Source organism: Aphelocoma coerulescens, chromosome 2 (assembly GCF_041296385.1).
Source record: "Aphelocoma coerulescens isolate FSJ_1873_10779 chromosome 2, UR_Acoe_1.0, whole genome shotgun sequence".
Lineage (NCBI taxonomy): Eukaryota > Metazoa > Chordata > Aves > Passeriformes > Corvidae > Aphelocoma > Aphelocoma coerulescens.
In genome coordinates, this window is record NC_091015.1 from 155,060,919 (window position 1) to 155,077,602 (window position 16,684).

The 16,684-nt window shown below is 40.0% G+C and overlaps 1 protein-coding gene across 6 annotated transcripts in view; it reads left to right on the forward strand.

Moving 5' to 3' along the window:
- Nucleotides 1-16,684, forward strand: part of COL14A1 (collagen type XIV alpha 1 chain) — a 115,161-nt gene that overhangs the window by 13,307 nt on the left and 85,170 nt on the right. For all 6 annotated transcript variants that reach the window (XM_069005391.1, XM_069005393.1, XM_069005392.1 and 3 more), the window contains exon 5: nt 398-484. In XM_069005391.1, the coding sequence (XP_068861492.1) occupies nt 398-484 (87 nt within the window). The remainder of the gene's footprint in view (nt 1-397; nt 485-16,684) is intronic.

Genomic DNA, 16,684 nt, shown 5'->3' on the forward strand with positions numbered 1-16,684 from the left:
TAAAGAGGATAGTAACAGCTGGCTGATGTGCTTTTGTGTTGACTGACTTGGAGTGGGATTTTCAGTGCTGGACTTTCCCCAGCTAGATTTGCCAATTTTCTGGACTGTATTTCCAGTGTGGGATCTTGTCTGCATGGGCTTAGGTGCTGATGTCACTATTTGGACTCTCCTGTGTGAAGAGAGTCAGTTTTGAGAACTTCAATGATGATAGAATGGGGAAAGATCCATAAAAATAGTAAAGTCAAAGGGAGGGAGGGAAAACCCAGAAACAGTCACTCATTACCTAAGCATATCTTCAGATGCTGTGTGCAACTACTTTATCAGGAAGAAGAAAATTATATGCTACTAACTGCATTGTTTCTAGATTAATTGATTTCCCCCCCCCCTTACTTTACAGTTAAAGATATAGAGAGAAGAAAAGACACAAGTAAATCCAAGGTGAAGGATCCAGAAAAAACAAACGCGAGTAAACCAGCTCCAGAAGGTCAGATCATAACACATACGACTTACGTGATATTCTGAAAATAATCAGCTTCTTTATTTAACTTGGATGTTTTAGAGATTTTCTGTAAGTCAGTACTTTAAATCTGGTTCCCAGTGTTAAATTAAATAGAAGGGAAAACCAGTATTTTCAGTAATATTGGAGAGTTGCTACAGAGGTATTGTTTTTAGTTCTATGCTTTGCTTTGCTTTTTTATAAATTCTAAATACCACCACGAATAGATGAAAATTATTAAAAAGTCATTTTAAATAATAATAAAATTATTAAAAACTGCTTGTACTTCCCCACTGGGTACACTTTGAGTTAGCTAGTGGAAGAATAGTGTGGGGGGGTGTGTGTGTACGTAATAACTTCATATTATATTGGCTGTGAGACAGACTGGCAGTATTAATTCCCACCTAAAGTCAAATTGATACTATTGTATAATTAGCCATTGTATAATATTGTATAATAACTTGATAAGTCTATCCTAGTTAGGCTGTATATATGAAAACATTTGAAACACTTAGAGGTAGGGGGGAAAAAAAGGAGTTAATTCAGTCCCATTGCAAGTAGCCAATCTTCTGGTGAAATGTGATACTGCTTGCCATGAGAAGTTTGTCTAGTATGGATGAAAATTTATTTCAAGCTTAATATACAGCTCTATTTCCTGTTATTCTAAAATTTGAATAGCATCTTCTTTATGAAGTAACCCTAACAGTGATTATTCCCTTCAGTGGTTATTTATGGTATACAGAACAAGCACAGACAAGAAGAGCTTGGAATGACCTTAAATAGTCTCTCTGTGAATAAGCTGGAGAGTTTCAAGGATCCCATTTTCCCCTTCCATTTAAATCTGTCTCCAGCGATGCAAGTATCAAAGACCTCATCCAAAGCTTCTTGAAGCCCATGCAAATTTTTCTTCGGTGGATTTTTATTCTTACCACACATTTTTGTGTCATGTTGTATTTATTAACACTATGCAAGTTTGTTTCCATACAGCATTTCTCAAACAAAAGCACCCTGGAATTCCAGTGGGTTCATTGGAAGAATGTTAGTGTTTGCAACACAAAAGAGACAAGTTGTACCTGCTAGCACATGACAGGGTAGTGGATAGATGATCTTTCCTGCATCGTGTCTAGAGAAAGGCTGAGTTGGAAGAAATGACAGAACTAGAGAAGGAAAATGTGATTTGCTTTCTTAATGAAGGACAAGTGATAAAAGTTGAAGGAGGGAAAACTGGGCCCGTACTTGGAAAATGTTGATTAAATGCAGACGGAGGAAAGTGTCTGCCAGACTACAGGAGAGAATTTATCCTTTTGTCATGGAGTAAGGGCAAAAATACAATTGGTGAGAGGAGCCTGGATCTTCAGTCTCTCTCTTTTTAGGATTCATGTTTACTCTTGAAGTCTTTAGCTTAGTCACCTTCCTCATCCCTGCACCAGTTTTACTCATTTGAACTTTGTCAGTTGTATCAGGGCAGTTTGTATTAGAACAAAATACATCTCCATCCAGAACTTGTGGAAAGATACTGCCTTACACTTACTGTGGCAGGTTTTACTTGAAAACTGGGGTATGCATTTGAAACAAAGGCAAAACTTACAAACTTCTTGATCAGCAAGCCTGATCATAAAAAAGAAAATATTATGCTAGTTTTTATAAATCCTTGAATTTGCTTAGCCCTGTTTCCAACTCAGCTATATGTTATTGTAAAGTAACAGACCTTTTTCCTCCAGTCTAACTATCGCATATTTCTTTGCTTTGCGCAATATGATGATTATTCAAAGTGATGGAGGTTCCAAATGAATGACTTCAGTGGGAGTAGGGTGAGATTCCAAGTGAAAACATTGGGCAAAAATAACAGCATCAGCAAAAAATGTGTAGTTGTAGAAATGTGTAGGGGTAGAAGTGAATTCAGAGCTGATACACAAGCAGTAATGGTACCAAAAGTTTCCTAGCTTAATATATAAAGACCATTCCACCTCAAATTGAAATCGGATCAAAGAAATAAGGAACAGTCTGAAATAAATGGATTAAAGAAATAAGTGCAAAATTTTATGGCGAAACCATGAATAATAACTTGATCCTCTGCAGATGTTTGACAGGAAATTATTTGAGTACGACCAAATGAATCCAGGCCAGCAGTTAATTGGTTTCATAACCATTTAGTGTATGGCTAAATTTGATGGGTTTAATAGCAACCCTGATACATTCTTGTGCCTGTGGTCGAGTTAACAGTACAAAAGAAATTACTAGAATCATAGAATCATTAGGGTTGGAAAAGACCTGCCAGATCATCAAGTCCAATCTTTGACCTTATACCACCCTGTCCACAAAATCATCTCATGAAGGGCCACATCTGTTGAGCTGTTGAACACTTCCATGGATGGTGACTGCACCAATTCCCTGGGCAGCTTGTTCTCATTCTTACCCTCTCTTGCTGTGATGAAATTTTTCATAATATTCAATCTGAATCTCCCCTGGTGCAACTTGAGGCGATTTGCTCTTGTCCTGTCCCTTGTTACCTGGGAGAAGAGACTTACCCCAGCCTGGCTACAGCCTCCTTTCAGGGGGTTGTAGGGCGTGATAGGGTCTCTCCTGAGCCTCCTTTTCTCCAGGCTAAATACCCCCAGCTCCCTCAGCTGCTCCTCATCAGACTGGTGCTCCAGTCTCTTCACCAGCTCTACTCCCCTTCTCAGGACTTGCTCCAGCCCCTCAATGTCTTTCTTGTAGTGAGGGGCCCAGAACTGGACACAGGATCTGAGGTGTGGCCTCAGCAGTGCTGAGTACAAGGGGACAATCCCTGCCCTGGTCCTGCTTGCCTGCAGGCCAGGATACTGTTGGCCTTCTTGGCCACCTGGGCACACACTGGCTCATGTTTAGTCACAGTCGACCAGCACCTCCAGCTCCTTGTCCAAAGGCAGCTTTCCAGCCACTGTTCCCCAGCCTGCAGCACTGCATGGGGTTGTTGTGACCCAACACACTTGGCCTTGTTGAACCTCATACCAGTGGCCTTGGCCCATTGATCCAGCCTGTCCAGATCCCTCTGCAGAGCCCCCCCCCTACCCTCCAGCAGATCAACACTCATGCCCAGCTTGGTGTTGTCTGTGAACTTACTGAGGGTGTTATTAACATGTTCTTATAAATTTTTTTAAATCTTTTTGATGGCAGCCAGGTTGAATTAGGTAGAATAATATCTTACCTGAGAACAAGAGCAATCTTTGCCCATAAGAAAAATTGAAAACAACCATTGTCCAGATTATTGTTGTCAGGGGTTGTGGCTTCTGCTCTTGAAGTGAAAGAGTTTCATAATTCACCAGTTATTAGTGTCAAGTTTTGATGTAAAGAAGTGCCTTCTGTGAACATCTGCCCCACTTGTTACGTAAGGATGCTTATTGGCATTAGTAGGCCAGAAAATCCAAAATCATTGTTTTGGGACAAAACTAATAAAGCACAGCAATGCACTTGTCAGTGGGTATGAAAATCATGTGTACTCTTTCAATATTACAAGTTTGTGCATTATGATAAGTTATGTATCCTGCTGATTTTCCTGAAAGGCACTACAGGCACATAATCGTATAAACTTGTTGTTTATAAATTCTTAGCTAATATACCTTCTTCAGGGTCACACAATGAACCCCAGAAATTTCAATTTCAATGGGACAAAGATTTCACCACAACCCTTCTTCTCCTATAAGCCAGCTCTTTGCTAAGAAATGGAACGTGTAAATACCTGTACTCATGATTCTAGGTAGTTCCAGAGCATCTCACTCTTATTTTCATCTGTGGTTTGGAGGACTGATTATGTAGTACTGTCCGCTATTTAATTACCAGCTGTCTAATACTCTGAGCTGTGCTGGGAGGTGTAAATGCCTTCTCCTGAACTCCCAAATCTACTTTCTCCTTCTGTCCTCAAATTAGATTGTTATGAGGGTTTTCCTCTGTCTTTATGGAACTCTGTCAACAGCTTGTGTGGCTTGCTAGAAATTTTTCCAGCAGCTTCAGCAACCTAGACTAAAATTTTCCATCTATTCTGTCCTACTCATTCAAGTAGTTTAAAAAGATTTACTCCTTTCCTGCTATAAGTACTGTGCTCTTATCATAAGCAAACCTCCAGCGTATATCCAGTAATGTCATGGTGCCAAATTAATTCAGGCTTAATGTCTAGCCCTCATCCATCAAATGTTCACTTTATATTTGATTTCCAGAAACTTTCTGTAACTCTTCTGCATGACCACTTTCAAGTCTTGAATCTTCTTTTTATGTTTTTGAGAACCTGTCATTTTTCAGCTTAGTGATCTATCACTGCTGTGCACACTCATATTAATAATGTCAGAAGCCTTTTCTCTTTCTGTCTGTTAAGAAAAAGCTCACAGACACAGCTTCTTTCAGCACGCACTGATATTTGAGTACTTGTACCCTGGCTTCTCTCCAACTCCCTCGTGTACAAAGCTCTTTTCTGTACAGTGACAGGGGTTAATACATTCTGTGCCTTCTCAGATGTTTTATAGTTTCTCAGAGAGCCTCTATGAGTGATTCTCTAATCAAATCCCTTTGGAGAGGGGAGAATCACTGTGTTTTGACAATATCCTCTGGCAAATAAATGAGTATATCTTTTTCTGCAGAGCATTTCTCCATGTATCTGAACAGGGTTGAGTTACCCATTTCAAGATAAACAACAAAACACTGAGGCCAGTTTTGGCTGCATGCTTTTTGACTTGATTGTGGGGGTTTTTAGTTGAGAGGTGTGGTGGCTTAGTGTAGGCTAGCAGCCAAACTCCCACCTTGCTGCTTGCTCATTCCTCTCCCCAGCAGGATGGGAGAGAAAAGAAGAACAGGAATGAAAGAGTCCATAGGTTGAGATAAAGACAGGGAGACTGCTTGCCCGTTACCATGGTAGGCAAACAGAGTCAAGTGGGGGAAGATTTAATTTATTCCCAGTTAAAAAATTTGCTAATGTGGGTAGTGGTAAACAAAAGAGACAAACATTAAAACAACAACTTTCCTTCCCATTTTCCCAGGCTCAGCTTGACCTCCTCCCAGACTCCTCTCCTCCTCTCTTGTTATCACTGCAAAGTTACACTCCATCCAAGTCCCTTCAGAGAGGAAGCAAGTGGTGCAAAAGGGGTGTTCAGAGGTTATGATCAGGGCCTAGTGGTTTCTCTTTGCCCTTCCTTTCTTCTCATACCTTTCTTCTCCATGTATGTCATTCACAGGCTGCAGGGAATATCTGCTCTCCTCTGACCTAGGAGTTCCCTATACTGTTTCTCACTCTTTTTTCCCCTTCTCCTCTCTGTGCTTGGAATTTTTTTGTCCTTTCTTAAATATGTTTTCCCAGAGGTGCCGGTGCTTGTCCATGGACACTTGGCCTCTTCTCAAAAAGGCCACCCCTGCAGCCTCTGTCCTGCCAAACCTGGCCACAAACACTCAATACCAAAAGTGCTCCATTAGTGCTTTACTAGAGTAAAGAATTTACACAGTTACAGAATTAACCTTTCCTGTTTGGAAATTCCCTTATGCAAATCTCAAATCAAGATGAATTAGGACAACATAGAGCATGTATGGGTCAGATTTCTCTTCTGAATCAGGTGTAGCAGGATAAGCCTTACCCAGTCTGTAGACATTCAAACAATGAGAAATACACTCCCATAAAAGACTGTGATTTATGTATGACAATGTTACAGTTACTTTCTCATTGCAAAGCATGTGTAATATAGTCACACAGTAGGTATGACTGGAGAGGGAGGCCAGGGATCTTCACTGCACAGCACAGAACACGGTGGTTAGTTCAACCTTCCCAAATGAAAATTGTGTTTCACCCCAGAGCAAGTCCATTAGGGGAAGGTGTGGTTTTTTCACTGGTTTCTATGAAAATCCAGTGCTTGGTGCTGAGCTGAAGTACCTGGGGGAACTGCAGCTTTTTCAATCCCTTAGGTGCCTCCTTCTGTTGGGAGTCACTTTTACCAGATGCCAAGAGCCAAACTGGTAGGACGTTACTTGAGCTCTCTGAGCTGGTGGGGAGCCAACAGGAAGGTCTGAGAAAATGGGTGTTGCCATCCCATTCCTTGCCCAAACAGAATATAGAGGAAGCTCTAGGAGAAACTGATTCACAATAAAAGCTAGATCTGAGTTTCACATTGTGGAAGACTGGGACCAGCAGGCAGAAATTTGGAACAGTGAATTTATAACTAATCTATTGTCCATGATTACGGGAAGGACAATTTGGCAATGGAAAATTTAGGTACTGGGTGAATGAAAAGTAGCATAGAAATCATAGTGGGCTTTAGAGATAGAAAAGCAGAAACTGTATAATGAGCTGTATAATGCCATACCTTGTCTGCTACAGAGAAGAATAGAAAGGTGCAGATGTCAGGTTACATTATCTGTATGTAAGAAATACAACCTGAACTAATGTTAAAAACAGCGAATAGTGGCTACATGTGCCTTGATCAGTATTCCTGCATTTGTATATTAATTTAAATTAAAAAGTTTCTGAGGAAGAGGTAAAAATTACCTTTAAGGAGAAACAAATGTTTCTTTTGAAAGAATTTAATATTATTAGTGACCTTTAGAGAATTTAACAGTTACTGATATTATTTTTATTATTACTATGCACACAGAAATATACATAAACAAGTTATACATATAATGAAGAATAGATGCTCATTCAGTCACAGCTGCTTCTGACACATGCTGTTTCCACTCTCCTTTTTGTTTTCTTCACTACTCAGTGCTGCACAGAGAAGAGATTTTGGTTGTATTGTACTAAATTTCGAGGTTTTAGCACTCTTAGGGTTTAGTATCATCAAGTGTCCTGGAAAGAGGCCTGAAGCCATCTGTCATGTGATACTTACCTGCTAAGTAGTAATAAGTATGCCTGCAGTTTCTTTCAGGTGAGTGTGAACTGCCAGTGCTCAGTTGCCTGCAAAAACTGTAGATATACCCAAAGTTATTATGTTTTGTGGTAGGATAGTTTTTGATAATTTTCTTGAACTTTCTGATGTATTTTACAGTATTAGTTTTTTTAATTAGTTTTTTTATTAGTAATTTACATTACTTGTACAATCTTTCAATGTAAATGTTTCTGAATGATTTTTTTTCATAATGTATTTTTCGTTCAGTGCTATGCACCTATCAGATAATGCAAAAGTCATATCCTTCCTCAAAATGCTATGGTATGCTTGTCTGAGGTTTCTATTTTAATAGCTCTTGCAGTGAGGTGGAATCAGACTTCTTACAGTGATATGAGAGGTGCAGTAAGCTTAAAAATATACTGATTTGCATTCTTTCAACATTCCTACTACATTTGATGCAAATGAGCTTTGACATTCACTTTATAGCTGTTGAATGGCACTATTTAAGCAGAGTACGAAAAATCCACAGAGAGTTATATTAAGATACTATTCAGCAGAAGAGACTAATTATCTAATTTATTAACTTGTCTGTTTAGTTAATGTCAAATGCTTCAGTAAGTATTGCTAGACAGTGTGAAATGAGTGCTATGAGGTATTTGACTAAGCCACAGGAATGAATACCTTCTGAACTTCTGCTCCATTGGCAATGGTTCATAGTTTTACTCACTTCATCCTGGCTAATATAACTGCAAATGCTGTTTTTAGTTATGATGTTTTTTGATTTTTTTGTATTACTTGCTGAACTCCTGGGCTATGGAACTCATTAACTATGTTTTTACACAACCTATAATTTGACTTACTAGCAGGGTTTCCTTGAGCTTTCTGGAGGACACTTTAGGTCTTGAGTATGAGCAGCAGAAGAAAAAAATGGTAACTATGCTGTGTGGGCATTTTCCCCCAGTGCCATTGTGTTCTTCCTAAGCAGTCTTTGTCTTTTCTCAGCTTTTGCACATTTTTCTGCTTCTGCAATCTGAGGGTAAAAGCAAAGTTTATTGGAAAGTACTTGGCTCTTCCACTTTGAATACTGTTTCTTTTTTTATCTTGCTTTGGGGACCACTGAACCTTTTAGCCCATTGCCCCAGCTCCAGCCAGTAGCAAGACTGAGCATGTAGTCCCAATAGGTCTGGGCTGATCAAGCACAGGGCTTGGCCAAGCAAGTACTAATCAGCCATTTGTGCAGATGGAACTGGTCCCCTTGATACCTTTATTGTCCTATTTTCCCATGTGTGTTCTTCCCCAAACTACCTTTCACTGTTTTTGGTTCCTCTCCTAAACATACCCTATTAGATCTTGTGCAATCCCCAGGCACTCATTCCTGTATCCCCTGTCTCATTACCCCCTAAGTAAGCAGTGACCCACCAGTCTGAGCCATACAGACAGTGTTATGAAGTAAGGAGAAGTTACCTAAATGTGTTGCTGATTTCGGAAGATGCTAGCAGGATGAAACCTGTGTACTTATTGTTTAGTTTCTGTGTCTATGCTGGAATTACACAAGAGGCAAACACAAAGTTTCTGTCTACCTTTTGGTTTCTTTTGTTCCAGTGCAGTGCAATGTAATACTGAAGGGGTGCTTGAATTAGATGCAACAAAGTTTACTTCAAAACTAATAGCAGTGCAGTGATACTATTCAATACAGCACTCTCCCTGGTGAATGCACTTGCCTGCTCAGAAATAGCTAGCTCAGGGTCTTCTACCTTATCCTTCATTCCAAAGTGTAGAGATAACCCTGGACATTAGTCTTTTGCATCAGTTTCTTAATGCTGCAAAGTGGGAACATTGCCTGCTTTGGAGATATGTTAGGTTATTTAAACATGGTGGAGTACTTCTATATGATAGGTTTCATTTTTGGACCTTTGCAAATGAAAGCCTGCATCAGAAAATAGTGAAGTTTTGAACTATTGATTGCATTTGTCTAAATGCTAGGCTACTGCCTACATTTCCCTAAAAGATGTCTGTGCATAATACTGAGGCTTGAATATTCCCCCTTTGCAGTGTCTGTAGGGAGTATGTGGATGCATTACCTTGTCATGGATGAAACAGGATGCACATCTACTGTCATTAGCTGCCTCACGCCTGAAGACATGTGCTCTGTGTGGGCTGTTACTTCAGGATTTTTTTGCGGTTTACTTTTTTCAGTTCTGTGCTTACCATCTTGACAAATATGTTTATAGTCTCTAGCAAAAACTGCCTTTCAGCACGGAGTGGCATGCAGTGACAATGGCAGGGACATTTGCAGTGACATGCAGTCCTTTGACCTGCTTGTCAATAGCTCTTGTGTGCGTGGTGTATACCTGCTTATTCTAGCATTTATTAATCAACTAAACGTAATATGAACATAGAAATGAATCTATTCTCTATGCCTCTTTAAGGGGGGTGGCCCCAGATCCCCACACTTCCCTTGAGAAGGCTGGGTGATGCTTGGACCATGCTGCAGCATTATTAGAACATTTTGGACCACCACAAAGCTTTGGCAAGCATTTATAATTATGTTCCCCTCACCATGCTCTTCTGACCATTCTGAAGTTGCTTAGCCCAGAAATTGCTTTGTAGACCTAATTTTGTTCTCAGACTGTTGCTTTGACTTTTGACTCAGTTGACTTTGTTCTGCCCAACCTTAGCCCAAACAGGGAATCCATGATGTCTCCTATCTCAGCTTTCTCTAGTGAAAGCAGCACCTGATCATCTGATCTTTGCCAATAGGACTCTCACTTAAATGCCTGCAGCCAGTGGTTTCAGTGGTTTCAGTGGTAGTCAGATCACCATCCTGATGTGTGCTAAAAGATGTCTGCACTGGATCCCACATAGAACCTGCCCAGCAATCCTGTCCCCATCCAAGTTAGGTTGTCCAAGCATGGGGTTTCTTTGAAAGTGCTGTTTTTTAATTTGTGCCAAATGTGATGGCTTTCCATTCTTCTGTGGGACTTCTCATTTTCTCTCTCTACTTCAGGTGATGAAAATATATGTTACAAAAAGGAGATGAAGTAGACTTGTCAGAGTACACCATTGCTTTCTTTGATATATGAACTTTGGATGCTGCATTCAGGCCATGTTGGTTTCTGTACTTTTCAGAAGGTAGAATTTGATTGCAGGCATTTATTCAGTTTCCAAGATAGACTGTAAACCTGTGAGCTGCCGTGCAGAGCTTTGTATATTAGAAATTCCTTGTTAAACACTGGAGGACTTACAGGAGGACTCTGATGCAAGGAAGCTCTTGTATAAACTCCTCTTTGCTGTCCAGAAAGGTTAGCTCATTGTGCTGTGGATGATCAATGCTTATTCCAGGAATTCTGGAATTGCAACTACAACTTGCAACTTGGATTTCATTCTACAATGGCAGTACTTCTATGGACCTGGCTAGGGTAATTTGGAAGACTCCTTCCTGGCTCTCATGACTGAAAAACATGATGGGAAATATCAGCACCAACATGGACAGAATTATTAAGTGTTTTCCTTTGCCATCATTTGGCAGTTGCTTTGGAGAAAACCAAGTAAGCTACATTTAGAGATTGCAGCATTTACATCTGCCATCTGGCCAAATTAAATAGCACAAAAGTGTGTTCAAATAATCTGAATAAGAGAAAAATATATTTTTGAGAGAAAGCAAGCTTGAAACTGAAGACCTGGAAGTTACTATGAAGCCTGGAATTGGAAGAGGGTTCATGCTGAGTTGTACACTTTGATGCTGACAGAAGAAATCCCAGGGAAGAGAGAGGAACAGAGAGAAAGAGAGATTGGGAGCAAGGGGTGTATTTTAACATAAAGAAGAGTCTCTTATGTGTTTGCAATTGCCTTGTCTGTTCTGGATAGGTGTAAAATTTTGTTTATTTACATTAGCCTAGGTTGAGAGTGAGTACTAAGAGGTTGCTGGATGTCTTCTTCAATTAGTATATTCCAGATGACAAACCCTTGCTTTGTTTTGAAAATAGAAAACTTGGCATTAGAAATTATGACCAATCTCCATTCTTACCCAGGGATTCCACTTGCTTATCTCCTGGCTTCACTTTTCTGTAGGAGGAAATGCATTTCTTCCTGTCAGTATATTAATATCTGGCTATGGTTGTGTATTACCTCTCATAAGTGTTCCTGGCCAGGTAAAAGCTGGAGATTGCACGGATTGCCCTTCTGTCATCCAAAATGTCCCTCCCTAGAAGCTCTCCTTGAATGCATTGCTTCATTGAAGTGTAGACACCGTGTTGACATTGATATCTAGACAATCTGTGGTTTGGAAAAAGAACAACTTTCTAGCTCTCTTTCTACTCTCTGAGTAGAAAAAGAGACTTAACCTATCTTGGACCTAAGGCAAGTTCCATTCTTGGACCTAAACAGAAGTTTCATTTTTTTTCATAAAGTGATCCAGCTCCTGATATCAAAACCATTCAGATTGGCAACCTGAGTTAAAAGATGCTTATCCTCATATTCATAACCCTTCAGTTATGTTTGTCCTCATATATCTGCAAAGTAAATATGTATAATGCTTCATAAATCTGAACTACTACCAATTGAAAACTTGTCTGGCCTCTTTTTTTCCCTTTGGTTGCTTTCCCTAAGGCACTGACCTTTTTCTGTGCAATTTAGTCATAGTTGATGTGGGAGGCTGCTATTCACATTTTGGATGATGGATTAATGGAAGCTCAGCTGAATGAATGGTCTTTCATTATATTCAGACTGATTTTCATTTCTTCAAGTCATTAGCTCTTGAGTATCCTCCAATCAACAGTGCACTGGCATGATTGGATTCTTCTGGCAGCAAGAGATGTTCCCATAAGTCAGATTCAAGGTCTGTGTTGACATGCTCCATTATTGAAACGCTTTCATTACTACCCTGCTGAGACATTCCTTAGCAGTTCTTCATCATCTGGCAGCAGGAATTCTCATAATCTCGAGTGTGTAGGCTTGCTCAGGACTACATATATTCTAGGTAAGCATCTTGGAATATCATGAGTGGTGCTTGTCTTTGATAGAACACAGTACTTTGTCTTTGAAGCTGCATAGTAGCAAGTTGAAACTCTGGCTACTTTTTTAAACTTGTATGGCAACCTTGAAAGAAGAATCAAAAAAACTTTGGGGAGGTAGTAGCAGACAGATACATTAAAAAAACCTGAAGTGCAAGACCAAAAACCTCTTGTAGGAACACTGTAATCATAAAGGATTGATGCATTCATCAGCAAACTCATCATGGATTTGCATATCCTGATGAAGAATCTTCTTTGCTTTTTGCTATGGTCTGCAAAAATGGGAGAAAAAGGTTAAAGTTTTGATATTGTGAGATGGCCTTGAGTACAACTACAAGATAAATTTTTGGTTTTTAGTTGTCTGCTGTACAAGTTCCCTTTCAGGGCTGTTTTTTTACTGTTCCCCCTGTGAGAGGGGGAGAGTCTTGTGTCATTGTCTCATTCATCTGTTGTTCAACAGCACGCATGAGCTTGTACTGAGGAGAGATGATTTCAGGCTAATTTCCACCCTCACTGCATAATCTGAGGTCTTCATGTCCATTCTGGGTCTGTTGCAGGACTCTGGTTCTGGGCTGTCTCGTGGTCAGCACCCTTTGCCTGGTGCCCTGTGTGCTGAGTAAGGCTTGGTGTTACAGCTGAGATATGTCCATTGGTTAAAAGGTGCCAGGTGGTAGCTGAAATGGAACTTACCTGGCTGTGGGGACCATGTTTTCTACCTCAAAGGGCTTCTCACCTGTCTGCTTAACTGTAGTGATCATACTAATCTGCATGTAATGAGGGAGTCCTGTTTCCTTATCTGATTGCTGAGTTTGGTGTTGTGTCTTTGACTCATTATTCCCCAGAGACATGGTATTCTTGTACTCTGCTCTCCTGGAATACTCGAAAGAGCTTCTGTGGAACACCAGCACTAGCTTGATGCCTGAGTATATTTAGTTTCCATTTATGCAGGAAAGTTAGCAGAATTAGGGCTGCATAGTGGTGCAGACAGCTATTTCAGAAATAAAGCTCGTGTCAGATGGGTCTTTGCTTGGGTTTGATTTGTTTATGTGGTTAAAAATGTGGGGTAAAATTTCTGGTCTTTTGCATTGATCTTTCTAGTATGATAAAGAAAGGAAAAACTGTAAACTGTGAGCACAGGGATGGTGGCTCCTGTGGCCTGTGAGCTACCACTCATACCTCATCTCTTCTCTCCATACCCTCAAGACCTTTCAAACTCAACACCCAAATTTAACTCAGTACATAGGCAGGGCAGTGGTGTCAAACTGTGGCAGATCAGCAAGGGGAAGCACAGAATCCTGCACTGGGGAGGAATAACCCCAGGCACCAGCACATGCTGGCATGGAGTCTGGCAGAAAAGGCCCTGGGAGTCAGGTGACCACGAGCCAGCAAAAGACACATGTCACAAAGAAGGCAAACAGCCTCCTGGGCTACACTGGGAAGGAAGTTTAGCAGGTTGATGAAGGTGATTTTTCCTCTCAGCCCAACCTTGGTGAAACCACATGTGGAATTCTGTGTCCGGTGCTGGTCTGGCTCCCCAGTAGAAGAAAGACATGGACTTACTGAAATGAGTCCGTGGAAGGGCCATGAAGATGACTGAAGGCTTGGAGCATCTTACATAAGAGGAGAGGCTGAGACAGTTGGAGTGTTCAGCTTGGAGGACAGCAGGTTTGAGAGATATCTTTCCAATGTGTAAAAATACACACTGGAATGAGTAAAGATGACAGAGATTCTTCTCAGTGGTGTCCAGTCAAAGGACAGTAGGCAGTGGGCACAAACTAAAATAACTGTAAATTATATTTAATCAAAGAAAACACTTTTTTTGCTATGAGGGTGGTAAAATGTGGCATTTAAGTAAAACCTTATAAAATGAAGGCCTTGGTGCCTTTGTAAAATTATGGCTCAGGCCTGTTACTTTGGCTAGAGAAGGACTGTGAGAAAAGTCCATGAGAAGAAAAACAATTAGTTCTTACCCATGAGAATGTAGTATCAACAGAAGCAAGAAAGTTAAACCACAGAAGGAGACAAACAGCAATATATCTGCATGTGTTATTTTTCTGAATGCTTGAATGCTTATGCTATAGGTAGCCAATGGTAGTATATTGTAGTTAATAATAACCAATGAGTTTATTGTAGTAGTTTAGCAGCCAATGAACCTGCAACATGAATGATAACATACAAAAAAGAGGCTGCTTTGTTTAATAAATGGCTTGTTGGCCCTTGAAAGAGGCACTGTCTGTGTGTGTCATGACCACCCCGACAACGACAGTAAAACACTGGAGTTTGTGTTTTAAAGACTCAGGCGGTGGAGTCTTTATCTTGGAGACTCTTTAACCTGACTCGACATGGTCCAGAGCAATCTGCTGTTGTTGCCCATGCTCTGATTAGGGCAGTTTGACTAAACTCAAGAGGTCCCTTCCCACCTCCAGTACCCTGTGATTCTGGAAGCTGAGATTTCTCAGACATCTCTGCTAGTTAGAGAATGCTAATTCTACACCAGATACATTCAAGAGGGCACAAATTTCATCCTGAGTTTTTGTGGGTTGACACGTGACACCCTAAATTAGTGGTGCTTCTAAAGATCACTGCATATTTATATTTATACAAGCATATACACTGGTTACATTATGGAAACATTATTTCAATAACTGCTTGAAGGTAATATAGGGCCTTGAATGTGGAAGTCTTCTGCACTGTAATTGTATTGCACTGTCGTTTTTATTTCTAGACACACTGTCCAGAACGTCATATGTACCCAAATCCGTAATGCTGAGCTGTAATTGTACAGTGCTGTAGCAGTTTGTTTTCCAACTAATTTCTAATTAGTTCTGTGTTTCATAGGTATGCAGCCTTCTCTAAGCAGGCTCTTTTCCATTACTTCACCTGTTGTTTTACAAGCTCAGGCACAGACGAGTTCTTTACCATGGTTTAGAGGAATTTAGACATACACCTTAATTAATGTTGAGGATTTCTGAGTGCTACTTTTGTCTGAAGTGCCCTGATTAACTGTATTCTAGATAGCCAAAGAAAACTGTGTCAGGGATTTCATACCTTACTAAAGAAATGGGAGAAATAAGCCTTTTAAATCCTGGCATATTTGTCACAGAGGAATGGTGGATAAGTATGACCATATCAATAAGAAATACAGTTTTCTGTCTTGAAAAGTAATTTAGACCTTGAGACAGCTGTTTCATTTAAAACATTCATGCACTTAGATGCAGAACTGAGAGGAAAGAGAAGCAGAGAATTATCACTGTAATCTGCAGAAGAGTTTCTTAGGTTTTATGTACTTTACAGGATGACTGCAGATCATCTTCAGTGTAAATCGTGGCTAAATGGACACAGTATATTGCCACGTTGAGCTTCAGGTTCAGGAAAGACTTCAGTAGCATGCTTTGTTCTGTGTTGACATGTTGCCTGTTGGAAAAGAAATTAGAACAAATGTTTTAAACTCTCTGTTTACGCTTGGGGGGATTTTAAAACATATTTTTCTATCTAGGTACACAGACCAGGAGTGTTTAGTATTGCTGTTTGGTAAGCTGCTGGAGACCAGGTTCTTCAGTGCTATCAGTCAACAAATGGTCTGTGAGGAGACATCAGCACTTTCTTTCATAGTTACTTCTTTTTTTGTCTCTCAAATTAAAAAGTTCAATTAGAAAGAAAGTTCTAGAAGTTTTTCTAAACTAGTAGCTACTTACTGCAGAAATACAACTGTCATTGAGTGTGTATGGAAAACTGCATAGAAAATGGCTCTATGCTTCCTTCTCTCACACTTGAGAATTATCACCAGTATATATATAGGCAATTGATGTGTTATCAACTAGTGCTTTGATTGGTTTTGTGGCCTAAAATTCAGAAGGTATGCTATAAATAGTATTTCCTTACTGCTGTGTACTTTTTGGTAGCAGCAATATTTTTGAACTACATCCTTCACAGTCAAATGTGACGTGATTAGACACAACACATTCAGTAAATCTTAATATTCCAACTCCACCAAATAAGAAATTTGTAGGCTTGCCAGTTGGGCTATGTTAGTTTCCTGGAGAGCAATAAGGCACATGGAAAAGGGATGGCTGTTTTTTTTTTTTTTCCTAGGGCCTAGGGACAAACTTCTAACCTTGTTGGGCTGCTCTTTAAACCTAATGATATTCCAACATTTGAGTCCTTCAAATTCAAGCTGTGTTTGGATCTAGTTTAAAGAACAGCAGTTATGCTGTATGCATTTGTCTGCTCCATAGCCCTGACATATGGGATGTGTTAAACTGAGGTCCAAGTGCAAGGATGATATCACCAGCACAGAGCAATAATATCAATGTCAGAAGTGTGGACTAGTGAGTTGC